Source organism: Limulus polyphemus, unplaced genomic scaffold (assembly GCF_000517525.1).
Source record: "Limulus polyphemus unplaced genomic scaffold, Limulus_polyphemus-2.1.2 Scaffold795, whole genome shotgun sequence".
In the NCBI taxonomy this organism is placed as follows: Eukaryota; Metazoa; Arthropoda; class Merostomata; order Xiphosura; family Limulidae; genus Limulus; species Limulus polyphemus.
Window position 1 is genome coordinate 332,925 of NW_013666405.1, and position 17,359 is coordinate 350,283.

General features: G+C 31.7%; 1 protein-coding gene across 1 annotated transcript in view; it reads right to left on the reverse strand.

The window, feature by feature from the left end:
• Positions 1 to 17,359, reverse strand: part of LOC106460561 (furin-like protease 2) — a 112,277-nt gene that overhangs the window by 83,173 nt on the left and 11,745 nt on the right. Inside the window, exons 6-7 of the mRNA XM_013920278.2 lie at positions 11,076 to 11,210; positions 3,625 to 3,695 (exon numbers count right to left, since the gene is read on the reverse strand). Of these exons, the coding sequence (XP_013775732.1) occupies positions 3,625 to 3,695; positions 11,076 to 11,210 (206 nt within the window). The remainder of the gene's footprint in view (positions 1 to 3,624; positions 3,696 to 11,075; positions 11,211 to 17,359) is intronic.

Sequence of the window (17,359 nt, forward strand, 5' to 3'; positions counted from 1 at the left end):
AAAGACCTACCAGCCACTATCCATCTGTATTAAAAGACCTACCAGCCACTATCCATCTATAATCAACAGCACACTGGTTGGATGGCTTTAGAGACTGGTCAACTATTACACCAAGATCCCTTTCTTTCATGACAATGTTAAGGTTATTCCCACTCAAATTATTTTTATAATTCAAATTCTGATAACCCACATACATTATCTTGCATTTATTATAATTAAAATCCATTTTCCATTTATTTGCTCAACTCACTAAATGAACTAAATTATTTTGTAAAGTAGCAGCATCCCCTTCACAGCTAGCAACACCCAAGACCTCAGTATGAGTATTCAAAAGAGCATGCATGATTCAGTGAAATAAAAGCTATATATATAATATGTATACTTAACTTTTTTTTAATACCAATCTTGCTCATAAAGTTTTGTTTTGAACTGAAGTATTGAAACTAATAATATACAGTTAAAACTGATATATTATCTACATAAGTTATTTTGCTATTACAAATAGAAAAATTTATTATAATATAAGCAAATTAGAAGATTACAAGTTTCTGACATTCTCAGTAAAAAATCAGACTGAGAATTTGAGTAATTTATTGTTACAAAAGCCTAAGGTAAGCCTGAGGTAAGTCTAGGAGGTTAGTATTACAAACAAATATTTTTGTCATAAATGTACTATTTAGCAGAGATTGTTTGCATTAAAATTATGGATTATTAACTTAGTAAACTTTAGGGACTAATGTTTAAATATTAATGAGAAATTTACTGAATCTTCAAAAGATACAGTGATCTCTTTCCTTATCCTGTAAGGTTATTGTTTTTTAAATAGCTATGAAGTTCATTTGAATGAGAATTTCTCAATATAAAAAATAATTACGCCCTTAGGATTAAAAACATTTTTTTCTTTTTCCTTTTTATACTTGAATGATAAAACTCTCCATATTCATGAATTATCCCATAACTCTTTATTTATCCATTTGTAATCCAAATTATATTTTATTTTTTTTACTGGGAAAGTGTATTTTCAATTTTATATAATTTCACAACATATTATAACACACAAAAAAACAAACAATGAAGCTGTGAAGCTCTGCTACAAGGAGAGAGATGTAATTGAATTACTCGGTCTTTGAAATTCATTGGACATCTAAGTGTTTAAGTTGTAATTTATCAATCACATTCCTACAAATATTGGTTTAGCACATTGTAAAATTATTTTGTTTCAAATGTGAGTGTGTACAAATATCAAATCTCTGAAGATCGTGATTTCTGCACGATGAAATTAGCATTTTTATGGTTAAGGTGTCAAAATATGCAGAGGGTATGTGTTGTACTATAGATAATTTATGATTTACTAATCTTAAAAATACTGTCTTAATATGGTTATTTACTTAATACAGTTAATATAAATATTACTCACAATAAAAACTTTCAATTATCATTTTTCCCTCAGGTTGCAAACACATAATTTTGACATGTTGGATTCAGGTAAAAGTGACATTTATATATATATATATGGAAAAATATGGATCCTTGGCTACAAAATCAGAATTGCTGTAGAAGGTAAGAAGTGAAACATATACAAAGCTTATTATTAAATATCACCATCTTTCTATGTGTTCTACCATTGATTTACAAATGCATTCGCAGCTAACTAGCAAGATAATATATTTTTTGCTGTGCGTAAAATTCTGTAGATAATACTGTACAAATAAATTGACTTAAGAAATCAAAGTATATTTTCAATCAGTAAACCACAAACACTCAATTAACACATGTTGTCAAGTAATTTTGTCAACAGATTTCACTCAGCAACAAGAATTAAGTCAATGCAAATGGCAATGATCACATAATGTATGTAGCTACTTACTACAAAGTATCCCTACATTCACATCCTTATGGTGCACCACTAAAAGATGCTGAGAGTTCAGTAATCAGAAATTTTGCAGGAAAAAGTATTCAAACATTAGTGTGCATTTTCTGTCCTGCATGCAGTGTAGCAGTGCTTTTTATGTGTACTATAACTTTTGTAAATATAAATAAGAAAAGAAAAATAGCTAAAAGCTAAAAACACTAAGAAACAAATACCTCTGTAATATTTATTTAAAAATAGCACATTTTTATTATGGGTTCTGATTTAAACAGATCTTAACTCTATCACTGCAACTGGGTCAAAGTGCACGTCATGATCTTTTACAGTTTTACGTTCAAAATATAATTAAACAACTTTGTTATCAATGTATGTCAATAAACTTGGCATGAAAATGAAACTTATAATTCATATTTTTATATTAACTGATATAAAGATATATTTAAATAAATTATCATTCTTCATATTTTTGTGTCACATGCTGTGTATGATCTCCGAAATCTCATCATCAGAATTTTCTAGCTAAAATGATAGTCTTCTACATTTTCCAAACACAAATTAAACATAATTACAAGCAAGAATATAAAGTTTCAACCTCTTGACTTATTGAGATATCAATACATTTGTCAAACCTATTAGTAAAGTCCCTACCCCCTCTCTCTTTCTTTACAGATTGTTTGCTAATCAACTTACATGGCTAATGGAGATGTTTAAACCAATAAAAAGAGCAGATACTCCTCTATATAAGGCTCATTACATTTTCTCATTACAATAGTTGTTTGATGCACAAACTTTGTAATCCTACTCTGAACATCTAACGAACTTTAACCTACTTATTGCTTATTTAGAAAACCAGATAAATTATAGTAGTTTTGGAATGAGGCTTAGGGGAGAACAATTATTTTTACTCAAATACAAACAGTTCAAATATGAGTTGAGTCCTAGAAATTGCTTTTTATGTACGCTCTTTATTTGTTATTATATAGTTTTTAACAAAAGTAAATAAAATATAAAAATTATAAACTTATCAACTTAACCTAATAAAACTATAGTAAAATAAAACTTTTCAAGTTACTCTAACTCCATCTTATGTAACAGGACTAGAGCTAATGAGATCCTACTGTGGTTTATTGCTTTTTATGTGAGTTCGATGACTACAACTACAAAGGACAACAATAAAACCATACATTTAAAAATGAAAACGTTTGTGGTTGAAACTGTAACTTGGAAGTTATTTGTGTTTAATACTGCAGTCACTGCAATTCCAAAAGAAAAATGGCATTATTCATTGTATTTCATATTTTTCAACTTCTTATTTCACTGTACAATGATGATTTTGCTACATTATTCTTAGGGTAGACAAAATAAGAGATAAAATATAAAGATTTACCAAAGAAAAAAACTTGATATTCATAGAGATGGTTGTAGAGTTTATGCAAATAAAATATGAAAAACTGTAAGATAAATAGAAGTATTTTGTTCTTAACATGAAAATCATCTTTCACTTAGACTGACTCATTAAAGGCTTCAGAAATTCAAAGACAAATCTTCAGTAAAATTACTTTATTGAAAAAAAACTTATTTTTTGTGTACAATAGACTTCTAATACTTAGACTTCTAACAGCTTGCCACACTTTGTGAAGATACACATAGTAAATTCAGAATTATAGTAATGGACTGAAACTGTACTTAAAGTATTAATTAATAAATAAATTGTGTTTTTAATACCATGTGGGTAAGAAAAAATTAAGCTTTACTTGTTGTTTGCATCATTCTGAGGCATTGGATCACTGTCCCCACCATTGATATCCAAGCTTGCCAGATGATCCTGTTTAAAACATAAGACAGAAATATACTAATACTGCATCCAACTTTCAAACGCATAACCACAAAAAGCTTAGTGCACAGCAATATTATGCCTTCAAATAGGTTTACCCTTACAGTAGTCATCAACTTCAGCATATCTTTAAAGTCACGAGTTTTAATATTATGCATAATTATACACTTTTGTTTTATCCTTTTGCTTTGTTGTTATGAATTTTGAGTTTCTTAGATCCTGACACAATAAGAAGCAAAGTTACAAAAGGCCACTTGGCTTTCAAGGCAACCACTCAACTTGGCTTTACAATTGCATATATGAAATAAAGCATAAATCATTCTACACAGACAACATGTGGATCTGTACTTCCAAAGCTACATACCACCCATTATTAAAGTGTCTATTTACAACATTGTCATCCCTATTCCTCTCCTCTTAAACATATATTTCAGAAACCTAATTTATATTACCTTTAGTAATTATACACCCCAGAAAAAATAATCCAAGTTAGTTTTTTAACTAAGCATCATTTTAGTAGTATGCCTTTTCAATTTTGAAAAATTACAATAATATTGTTAATTTCAAATCTTAAGTTCCAAAAATTTATTAACTCATCTTTACCACAGTTGAAGGTTCAGCAAAAGTTTAATTTCAAACTTTTACCAACAATCATGATTGTAATTAAACCCTTCTCTTTTTTAACATAAAATTAAGGATCCTACCATATGTAATTAAATGGTTCTTTCCACTCATATTATCTACAAATATTATGACCCACAGAATTATCCGAGTTATCAACATTTATAATTAACCAAATAAACCCCCGAGGCAAACCAGAAGTTGCATTCTCACCATCAAACATTTGCTCATTTTATTTCCATTCACCTGTTTCTACCAATAAATCTAATTAGCTTAAATATTTCACCAACTTCTGTTAAAATCAAAGCCTTATATAATAAGGCATCTATCTGGATGTCCTCATTCAAAACAGAAAAACTATCAAAAATTTCCAAATAATTGACAAGCTTAAAAAACAAATCCTGAAACCATGCTTATTGATTGGGAAATACTATTTTCATGGTGCTTTTCTAACAATCTTGCTGACAACACAAATCAATCTAATAAATCTAACACATCTCTTCATTTAAAAAAAAAAAAGAAAGTTATTACATGAGGAACCTCTCAGTCAAAAGAAACTTTCACAATGTCCTCAACACATCACAACTCCCTACTCAGTTTCTTCAAACTTTTGGAATTAATCATGTCATGGTTAACTCTACTCTCGAAAAGTTCCCAAGTTTTACTACCAACACCTTTTTCAACAATAATAGAAGTTAAAGAAAGCTAAGCATCACATTTAAGCAAACTAATCAGATTTGGTATATGTTCTTCTCAATTATGTAAAATGCAAGTAAAATAATACGTTATCACTTTAGTTGTGTTTCTTTTTTATATAATAAGAATAGTTTTAGAATGACTTTCAGATAAATTTCACTTATAACTTCTTTTATAGTAAAATTAAAGCATAAAAAATACTCAAATTTAGTGTATTGAGCTAAAGTACTATCATAATCCCTCTGAACCTTCATATCAGCTTTCCTGACCACTTTTTTTCATTTTGATAAATTTCAATATCTTTTATTTTACAGGTAACTTTCCAACACTTATAAACTTCACAATCCTGTTCATTTACCATTTAAATAAGTTTTAATTTATCCATTTCAAAATGCAAGATTTTAAAAAGACTATATTTCTTTCACCTAATATGAACAAACTATTATATTCCACATATTTATATTAGACACTCAGCCATTTTCTTTCATCATTTCCTACAATTTAAAAAGTTGCTTATTTAAAATTTGGTGTCAACCCACACAACTGAATAGTGTTTTGTAAATTACTAACAATTTCATGATTCCTAATTATACTGCAAGTACATTTTTCAAATATCCCTTTTTGTAACAATACAGCATCCAATTAGTTTTTCATTTTTAGAATTCAAATGAATTTCAAACTGGTACTTACCTCTAACTTACCAAAAGCTTTTCCTTGTTGAGTTTGAACTCATGCTGTCAATAAAACATGTAGTTAAAATTTCTGAATGTCCTTTAAATACTTGTATAACAAATATGTCACCCATAATACTCCACTCTTCCATTTTCCACATTATTTACTGTGCAGGTGTCAATGGATCTTACATAACCATAAGTTAGATTTATTTCAAAGTTTTAGTCATGATGAATACTTGGTTGTGAGGAGTTGGGAGAAGAGGTATTTCAGAGTTAAGTGACTGCTTGAAAATCATTTTAATCCTGAAAATGTTAAATTCAAATCAGACAAATATACCTTTAAGATACTGAAAGTCCAAAAAAACACAACTACTGAGCAGAAAATTAAGCTATGTAGACTACAATAAAAATTGCAACCAGAACATGAAAAAAATTGTTAGAACTTAGGTCCAGAAAGAATGAATGGAGCAGACCAACCTTATAGAAAAAAAGAATGGGCCTAAAGATCACTCAGATGGAAGGCATTCTTCTGAGCAGGGTACTTCTTTGCCCAAGACACTCTTGTGGCACAGAGGTCTGTTTTGTGAGCAGTAACAGTGTACAGCACTAGTAAATTTAACAATGGTATATTGACGATGGAATAAACAGATTGGAGGAATACTATGTCCTACTCCTGCAGTGGATGGTTCTCAGGGAAGCAGTCCAGATACATATCATGAAAGTACATACTCCAGAGACAGTAGCCCCTCTTCATCCATATCTGTAATGGCTAGGAAGTCAGAACACAGCCAAACTAACAGGACCCCTAGGACTAGCACAGAGCTATATGTATCTTACGAGAATTCCTACTGGTAGTTTTTTTGCTGCTGTTCTTATTAATACACACACAAACAGTACGGTGCAAAAGTGCTAGGTCGAGAGAATATTTTGTCATTTTTTCCATTTTATGGGGCTAATTCTTCCAAGCCATTACAGAGCCCCTCAGTGGCACAGCGGTATGTCTGGACTTACAACGCTAGAAACCGGGTTTCGATACCTATGGTGGGCAGAGCACAGATAGCCCTTGTGTAGCTTTGTGCATAATTAAAAACAAACAAACAAACCATTACAGAATGTAAATTTCAACACTATGGTAATGCTTCACTGATCCTTGTTGACAACTGAATGAGCCAGGATGAGATTACTTATCATTCTTTAGAATTCCCATATATTTGTACCAAGGGCATATCATAAGGGTTCTGCTTGAATGAATATACTGATAAAACTTATGGTCTGAAATAGCTTTCATGGTACCCCATGCAGTGTCTTAACTATATAGAAAGAAGCTAGCAAGGAGCTAGCATATGGTAATGGTATATGCTAGAAGAAATCAATTTAATATCACTCCACAAATAAACCTTGATAAAAATAGTGTTTAACACTATATATATCAAGTTTTGTTGTCATGCTACGGCCCAAAAAGTGTAGAGAATTGTCAGTAGAGCAGACAGTTTGCATAAAAGCTTTATGTTATGCTAGTTGAACCCTCTGACAAATTGCTGCAGACTTGAAATGCTCTCCAAACACTGTTAAATAAATCCTAAATCATGAGACCAAGACAAATAAATTTGAAAATAGGAAAGGAAGAGGCAAAACACTTAAACTCAATGATACTGATGTTAAGTATCTTCGTTTATGCAGCCTTCGAGACAGAAGAAAGACTACCACTGATCTCAAGCATGAGATAAGTGACCATGTACCAAATGACAGAAAAGTTTCCAGATCTATAGTATCAAGAAGACTCAATAAGAATGGAATATTTGGTCGTGTAGCGGTTAAAAAAACCTTTACTTCGATCTCCAAATATTGTCAAGTGACTGAAATTTCCATAAAAGCACAAAAACTGGACTGTTGGTGATTGGAAAAGGGTGTTATGGACAGATGAGTCCAAGTTTGAAATATTTGGCTCAAAACGTAGGTTGCACGTCCGACAGAAGAAAGGTGAAAAATACTTACCTCAATGCATAGCACCTACCATGAAGCAAGGGGGAGGCAGTGTGTTGGTTTGGGGGGTGTTTTTCTGCTAAAGCAACAGGAGGTATTTGCAAAATTGATGGCATAATGGACCAGTGCAAGTACCATCAGATACTGATCCTTCATGGTATACCCAATGGTTTGTGTATTATTGGTAAAGGACTCTACTACCAAGATGATAATGACCTCAAACACTCATCCAACCTATGCAGAAATTACTTAGCTAAGAAAGAAGCTGCTGGTGTCATTCAAATGATGCAATGGCCCTCACAGAACCCTGATCTCAACCCAACTGAGCAGATCTGGGATTTGATAAATCAAAAACTTGAAAATCAAAACTGGATGTAAATCTGTCTGAACTTAATGACAGCCAGGGCAAGTGGTAAATGAACCAGAGTCCAAAAACAAAAGAGAAGTGATAAAAGATTCAAAAACTTCATGAGGAGAAGCAACACACAGGAAGCAGAGCCACCAAAAATTAGGAAGATGAGGAGGTCATTCCGAAAGAGAAAGGGTGTCAGGACTGAAAAGTCAATTAGCAATGAGTACAAAGCATCTACAACACAACCATCCAGGAAACGCATGTCAAGTGTGTGGGTTCAAAAAAGGAAATCCACTGTATACCACAAAGAGAACAAGAATAAGTGTCCCTTTGGTGAGGGATATATGCCACCACTGTCAAAAAGTGAAAAGGAAACAGAATTAGTCAAATACAGACAGGAGGAAGAGAGTGAAATAAAGCACCTTGGACTGGCAGAAGTGCCCAAGTTTGAAAGGGATGAGGCCTTCTGTCTGTAGATCATTGTCCTGAAGCCTCCTACTGATCGAACCACACACCCCACCTTTGGAGATGAGCATCAGGAAAGAGAAACAATCAAGAAGATGGGAAGAAAGCAGTAAACATTACATCGTGGGATAAAGTTCAAATATCATCACATATACACTAAGAGGGAAGGATGAAAATTAAAAGGAAAACTCAAAGTAAAGGTTCAGATAACAAAAAAACTTCAAATTCATTCAAGGAAAATAATGGATGGTCCCAATGGAGGGGGGTGTTTAAAAATACACACCCCCTAAGAGACTACAATGTGAGGAAAAACTTATCCAACTGGAAAATCCAACTACCCGAGCTGACTGTGGAAGGAGTAGATGAGTATGTTAAGACAACCCCCATTTGGAAGGAGATAATGGAAGCTAGACATGAATGGTATAGTTAAAATCCCCCAAAATGTGGAAGTCAAGTAAAATGCAGACCATCCCACAAAAGTCATATGGAATCGAAACAAGTCCAAAGGTCAAGGCACAAAACTGATACCAAATCACGTGGTGAAAAAAACGAAGATAAGAACGTGTACCGTGGGCATTTTTCTCAATCATGCAGAAACAGCTTACCCAAATGTGATCAAAGACCACATATTAAAACAGGGAAGACCCAAGAAGTGATTGAGGTGAGACTAATGAATCCAAAACTCCAATCAGCAGAGCATACAAAACAAATGAAGAAAATCTGTAAGTACGACAGGTAAAGGACACGAAGGTGCTGACATATAAAATGAATAAAGATGATAATATTTCAGAATGAAAGAAAAGAGCAACTAAAATAAAAATTTTATATATCATGACAGATACCCCACATGATACTAAATGTACAGGAGTGGCCTCATAAAATGGACTGGTGGAGAAAAAGAACTGACTGTAAGTCCCTATTAGCAGTGGATGGTAAACAAACAGCAGTGTCCCACCCTTGAAGATCCCAAAAGCAAAGAAGCCACGTGTGGAGGGAAAGAACTGAAGATGGGAAACACCCAAATATGGAGGAAAGAAGAAGAAGGTAACCCATGAAAACCCTAAATATAAGTGGAACACTGACAAAAAGAGGTGAAAGGTAAACATTACCCATTGGAATCAGTCAATTCCAGATGTGGGAGCTTCAAGGCTTGTGGCATGTGCAACCCAATTCAGGATTTCAGCATTGGAAGTCCATAAACTTATCACTGACCCACTAGTGGAAGCTACACCAAAGAAGAACATTACATACATGATTCTAGAATAGAATGATAAAAGAAAACAAAAATAAGATGCTAAAACCCTAATCAATTCCTGTGGGTAAGCTTCTCTAAACAAGAAAAAGTTACAGTAAAAGACCTGCAAAGACAAAAATGAAGTATGATTTTTTATTCTTTTTCTTAAAAATACATATATATTTAAGCATGGAGGTCATCAAAGGAAAAAAAGTACCTTTTAACACTGACTGACAAATGAAAGCGTCAGTGGAACATAACAGTCAAATAATAGATAAAATATCAGTGAAACATGTAGGTATGTCAAAGTAGATACTGTGATCCTGAGCAAAAGAATCAGGAGAATAAAAACAACAAAAAATGGTTCAGAAAAAGAATATCTTAAAACAAGCCAAATCATAGTGTGCAATATATATATACAAAGCTAGTTTCCAAAATTAACCCCAACCCCAAAATCAAGAGAAAAAATAAATAAAATTTCAAGTATGGAAATCATCTCGTATGACACAAGCACCCTCAGGCATAACTGAAATAGATTCAATATTAAAAATATAAAGCACACCTGAAAGCAAAAGAAATTGAGAAAATTTAGACCAGCAAGTAAGTTTAGAATGAGGGCTAGCATTGTGACAGGTAAAACCAGCTCTGCATATATGAAATGCAATGAGGCCTGATCAAAAATGACCTTCATTAAAAAAGGAAAATTGTAAATGGTATGCAAATAAAGCATTCTTACAAACAGTATATCAGTAATACCATAATAAAATGACATGAATACATGCAACAATCAATTCTGAGAATGCACTGACAATTTCAACCTGCACACTACAGGCAATTTGCATCAATAAGGGCTGCAACAAAAGAAAATAAAGTCCAATAATAGTGTAAATAGTCATCTGAAAGGACATCATGACAACACAAATAGCACGACTTGTCCACAAAACAATCTCACTTACAGAAAATTAGAGCTAGTAGATTCAACTGAAGCATGTACAATAAGTCACACGGAAGATGGGAAAATTGAGAATTTTGGGGATAAGTGATATGCAAATACATAGGAGACATTCAGACAATCTGAGTCACGTTTTGTTGATATTTTACGTTCAAACAAACAAAAAAGACTTTCACTGTTTCAGAGGCAAGTGTGCCTGATTTGAATTTCATGACACAAAGTAAACCTACATCTCTACACACAAGAAGAAAAGTTTCATTTCTAGAAAGTTTACACTAATTTTTTAATGTAATATAAAAAATTAAGAATGCCTAGTATACTATCTATCAATATATCAGTCTAAATTCTAAATTCTGGGTAGAATGGTTATAATATAAACAAAGTATTGACTTACAAAATTCTGGATCAGGTCAGGATGGTTAGTCTGGATGCCATCATCCAAAATGGTTACTACCACAGTTTTTCCTGTGTAACCTTTATCCCATGCTGGTTTAACATTCATGTCATATCCACCCTTTCCACCATGGTGCTGAAATGGAAATCAAATGGCCATGTTTGAATGATACACTAACTAAAGAGAACTTGTACCTACATATGTCCTCAAATCCAGAATATCTGTTCATCTATTGTCTCAGTCATCTATTCAATTTTACTTCCACAAAAGAAGAGTCCACTTTTAAATGTTTTGAGAAAATAACACAAGTTCTTTTAATATTCTAGAAAAAAGAACTCGCATATAATCTCTTCTCATTTACAGTTTTGGAAAATCTTTTATTTTTATTCCCCAAACAGAAGAGTACTCTTTTAAAATTTTGACAGACTAATCCAAGTTCTTTTATTATGAAAAATATTCAGATTTGTACATACGATATTAATTTATCATTATTATACACCTTCTTCCATGATCCCACAAGAAAATACCATTCTCTATTAACCATAGTAAATACTGTTATTCTAATTCAAAATTATAATAAAACATACTATTTTCTTCCAGCAAAACAAATTATTCTTTTTTAGTTTTTTAATAAAATATTAAATTATCTTTTATTATCTACACAAATATTTTTGTTGTTACTAAATTTATTAACAATAACTTCCCAGTGAAAGCAAAAAAGAATGTATAATAATATATCAACCATACTATATATTTGATATATCCAGTGTCAATGAGACCTTTTTTCTAATGTCAGGATTGTTCAGGCCAACTGGGATACAAAGAAATAGTAGCAGTTGTTACAGTGTGAGCTGGATTAAACTGGTGAATTCTAATTTTTCATATCCTATATCTATTTATTTATTTAACACCACATAGCAATTATATTCTTAAATTAACCTGTTCATTATATAGAAGAACTAAAGAATCAGCAGGTTAGTTTTCTTGATACTTTTCTATGACATTTCATCATTCTTACTACCTTAAATGTAACAAGTGTTCTATTTTACAAAGATTAAAGAGCACAGCTTGTTCTTAGTGTCCAGACTGAGCAGTGCAAAGTAATCTCTTGTCTTCATAAACCACACGTGATGGATTTCTCTCCAAACAAAACAATACCTCCCCATCTAACCTCAAAATTGTAGATCAAATTTTACTAACTTAATAGAATATCATAAACAGTACATTGTTTTATACAAAATAGTACTTTTTTTTTAAACACATATGCATTTTCAATTCTAATTTTTGTTATTTTACTTCTTTAAAGGCTATCTTTGAAAATACAAAAAATTATTTAAAATTATGTAAAAATTTTGAATTTCATATCATTAATGTTTTTAGTAATCCTATAAAATATACTTTTATCTCAGCAGTCAATACATGTCCAAACAGATTTCATCTAAGGATTTTGCTCACAAAAATCAACATTAAATATATCAAATTTTCACTGAATATTAGGCCTCATGAAGATACCATTGGTAATCTCAGTTCAGTACATGAATTATGAGAAACATTTTTCACTTGATTTTGTCGATCACAAAAATTTTTTAATGTCTTTCATAAATCAGCTACTTAAACAAGAACATTATACCAATCCTATGAATAGGAGGGGTAGAAAATACTCATTCTAACTATAGGAGAAATATAACACAGCAATTACATATTGTATCTTTAGGATTAGGCCTGTAACATGCCAGTTTCAAAACCAGTACTGCAAATGAATTGGACACCACCTTGAAATTTGACTTCTGGTGACAAATATGTGGAACATTATCATTTTCGTGATACTTACTCATTGTTATAACTACTGTAGTTATGTCACAGCAATTATACACAAATAAGATGTAGACACATAGATGCAATGTCTTTATCCATTATGACTGAAATTAAAGCTCTCATAAAAAAAAAAACATTATATACAGAAAAATGCTGAATAAATAATTGTTAAAAACTACTTGTGTGATTACCTTTCTCCTCCAAGCATAGTGTGGTTAACATGAGAGATTAAATTATATCTAGCCTTCATTATAATAGTTTTTAGTAGTGTTATGTATCTGCTCGTTTGTTAATTTCAGGTATAAATTCTTTCTGAGGAACTTCAGGGATACAAGTCCTTTCTTAATTAAAACTAGTTTATTCTTTCTTTATACAACTTTGTAATACACAGAATTTCCACAGTCACTTTAAACTTAACAACCTTTATAACACACGCTATAAATCACAGTGGTTCACACACTTTACTTACGGTGCCTACTGTTCGCTTGACTCAATTATCTCTATCTTCAATCTATCTGCATATCTCTCTGCCTATCGCTGGCTTTCTTTGCCAGGCTTATATACTAAAAAAGAGGGTGTCTAGCTAACACTGGGACATTCGCGGGATTCCTCAAGAAGTCATGATCCTTCTAGAAACTCCAGCGCGCATGACTTCTGCTATCTTAACAGTAGCTTTGAGAGAAAAAAAGTATTTTAATGCTTGTAAAGGGTTTGTTTCTATATAAAAGTACAATATGTGTTGTTGTCAAGGTTAGTAGCCTGTATGATCACCTAATTACAATTACTTATACATATACTAATGTATTATTATAAGCATTAGATACTAATTTATTAATTATTTTACACCTTCTGTTTCAGCTGCTAAGATGTTACCATCTTCAGAGGAGCCCTGAGAGCTGTGTGTGGCAGATACACAATTTGATCCTGAGTTTTCTTGTTAGAAAGACAGGTGTGATATCCATTTGTCAGACTCTCAACCTGTTGATTCAACTATTTACAGTTTTCAAGAGAAGTGTCTTGATTATGCTGACTTCTATGCTAGGTTGGTAGAGTATGTTATTAGTTAGTTGGATGTACAAAAATTGTTATCTTTCTTTTTTTCGTGTGTTTCATATCCCATTTATTAATATTATTCCAATTCTATTATACGATATTCCTCTCTGACATGATATTACAGTCTTTTAAAGTCTTAGTCTACTGTGCTTCTCTAACATACTAGTGTATTGTAGAAAAAAAAAAAAAGTACCACAGCTGTCCCAATGATCAATGACATTTTTCATAACTCATAATTTTACTTTCATAATTACTGTCAAAAAATTATACTATCTTATCACTTAACTGAAGTACATTATTTCATCAGTTACATCAAAATAATTAGTATAAGATACAAAACTTTAAAAATTACAAAACGGATTTAGTAATTTAACATTTTTTGTGTTCTTATTTTTGTATATTTATTTTGCAACTTTGCTTGGGATAGTTGAGAACAATTTTAATAGGTTATGAGCTGATGTGATATGATTAGGTAAACTTTCTATAGTATGTTAAAGTGCTACCATAACTTACTTAATTTCTATTTATCCAGATTTTCAAGAAATGTGCATAACCAGTTATAAAAAGTGTGCTGAATTCAGGTTATTTTTCAATTCAGATTGGCTGAAAGTTCTGCCATTGATTTAATACTTGATATGGAATAAAAATTGGTGTTCCAGATGAAATGCTCTATATAGGAACTCAGACAAAAAGGTGTATTGAACCTGTGAAGACAACAATTGGACACAAGTAGCATAAACATGTAGGAGAAATACTATGTCCTTATCCTACAGTGGAAGATACTTGGGAGAGCAGCCCAGACACATGTTATGAAAGGACATGCTCTATAGGAAGTAACCCTCCTCTTCATCTACATCAAAGTGGTCAGTAAGTCACACAACTGGCCAAAGTAGTGGGTTCTCAGGAAGAACCAAAGAAAGACTCAAGTAGTCCCCACAGATTGACACAACAATGTCAGGACAGTGCAATGGGAACCTCAAAACATTGAAAAATAGAACTACAGATTATCCTCATACTGATTAGACCCAAGATATCTAGTGATAACATTAGTCTTGTTTCTGACAGTTCTTATGTCAAAAAAGGAAATACATGCAAAAGTGGGAATGGTAATTATCAAGCCAACAGATGGCACACTCTGTCTACTTCCAAAAAACAACATCCTCTCATGCAGCTCGTGCACATAGGGTGTATTTTTTTCTTATATACATACATAGAAAAAAAAAAATATATATATATACATATATATATAAAACCAAACATTTCTCCATCTCAGACACCCTTAGGTTTGTGAATAGGGGTGTTGGGCAATACAGAAATACCTGGTTTGCCTAGGACAAATGCAGAGGTTCAAGAACATGAGTGAGTCCTTAATGGACAAATTGATTCAAATATAGATTCTCAATAAAAAAAAAGACTACTTAATTATGGTATTCTTCTTCTTTTGTACTGTTTTTTGTTATTAGATAACATTTAGTGACAATTTTGGGAGCTTGTTGAGACAAATAAAGGTCTCAGTATGCTGTTGGACAACAGGATCAAGAGAAGAAAAAACACTTTGTAAAAATAAAATGTTCAAAAGCATCTTTCTTTGCAATATCCAGGCACACAGATGTATGGTCTCTTCAAAGTGGATAATATATCAGCTAAAATCTTGTAGCTAGAGTGGTTTTTCGATAGACTTTGTGTCATTTTTCCAAAAAACAAAGTTCTTCTGTGCTTGATGGCTTTCTTCATTAGATAAGTCACATTTTGGGAGTTTCTTGTTTGAGCAGACACTGAGCTTTTTCAGTTTTACAGAATAAGTAAGAAAATCAAGCAACAGTTGCCATTGATTCTCATGTAATCTATCTAGTCTTGGCACCTTAGCTTCAAAAAGAAGTACATATTTCTTCAGCAAAGGTAGTACCCATGAATAAATCCCCATGATGAAGGCAGTTGTCTTTTTCATATGAAAGAGCTCCTTGACATTTGCACAATGAATCAAGAGAGAGGAGAATTATGTGTAAGTGAAGTGATACACATGCTCTGCAACACATGGACATTCGACAATTTTTAGCCATACGTTTTGTTGACAATATCAAATCAAAATCAATAAAGAACTACTTCAGTATTTCAGAGGCAAATCTACCTAATTTGACTTGGACAATAGTCAGCATTAATATGCATTCAGTATTAATTACTGTTATTACTATATAAATTTTAACAGAAATTCCAATTTGAAAATATTTTAAATACATATTATAATAATTCTACTTATTAGCAGTTCCATCCCACTCCATCTACATCACACCACTGGTGTGTGTGCTTGCTCTCATTAGGTCTTTCGATGATTTGGTTTGTCTACTGTAATGCATTATGTTGTAACTTCTGAAAACTAAACTCACTTTATACTATTTGTATACCTTTTGAATGTTTTCATAGAGGACTCTGACAAAAATGAATATAACTGTGTGTTTTTCATTTTCTTTCTGTTTATTCTTAGTGCTTATCTTTTTATTTTTCATTAGGTGTTCACAATATCAATTATTAAGAAAGATCATTACGATTTGTTTTCATGATTCTCACTAGGGTCCCACCGTGAAGGGTTCCAAACTCTCAACTTGTTTTTCATGAGTCCCAGTGAGATTTTCAAGGGTCCCAACCTAATTTTCTAGGGTCTCATAGGTATAAATTAATAAACTCAAAAAAAAAAGGAAATGTTCATTAAATGTTTACCTTCTGCAGGTGGAAAAGAGCATGTTAATGTTCAATGAAAAACTTTATTTATAATTTACACTTCATATTATTTCCATTCATGAGTGCAAGCTAAATTTCATGATAAGATTAAGAATACTTTTCTTCATCTGAAAATTTTCAAATGTCATTTTTGCATAACCCCTAAAGCCTCCTAAATAAATATGAAATATTTTTTTTCCAGAAAACCTTTATATTTTACTTCTAATTTTCTTTATCCTAACTCTGTATGAGGTTGGCTGATTTTACTGACCTCGTATCCACCATAAAAAATTAGGAAATAATTCTAAGTTTCCCCTATTTTCTTTCTGGAATGACTGCAAATTGTAACAGATGTTTATCCTAATTAGCTTATAGGTTGTAAAATTATATTTCTATTTATATATAACTTTTATTGTTTTATTGCCTTATGAACCATGTCTAACTACAATTTGTGCCATACAAATTGCAAATCACATGACAAACGTGCAGCACACATTATGGTATTGAATTACATAATGCACAGACTACTCATGAGTGTACTTCATAAAAATTATTAATATTATCCATTTTACTTTATCTAACCTAAAAAAGATTCAATTTTTACGTTTTAGTTACTTTTATAATAATAAATAAAGAATACACATGAAAAACAAGAAATAAAGTATTTACCTGGGCCTTTTTTTTTTTTTTTTTTTTTTTTT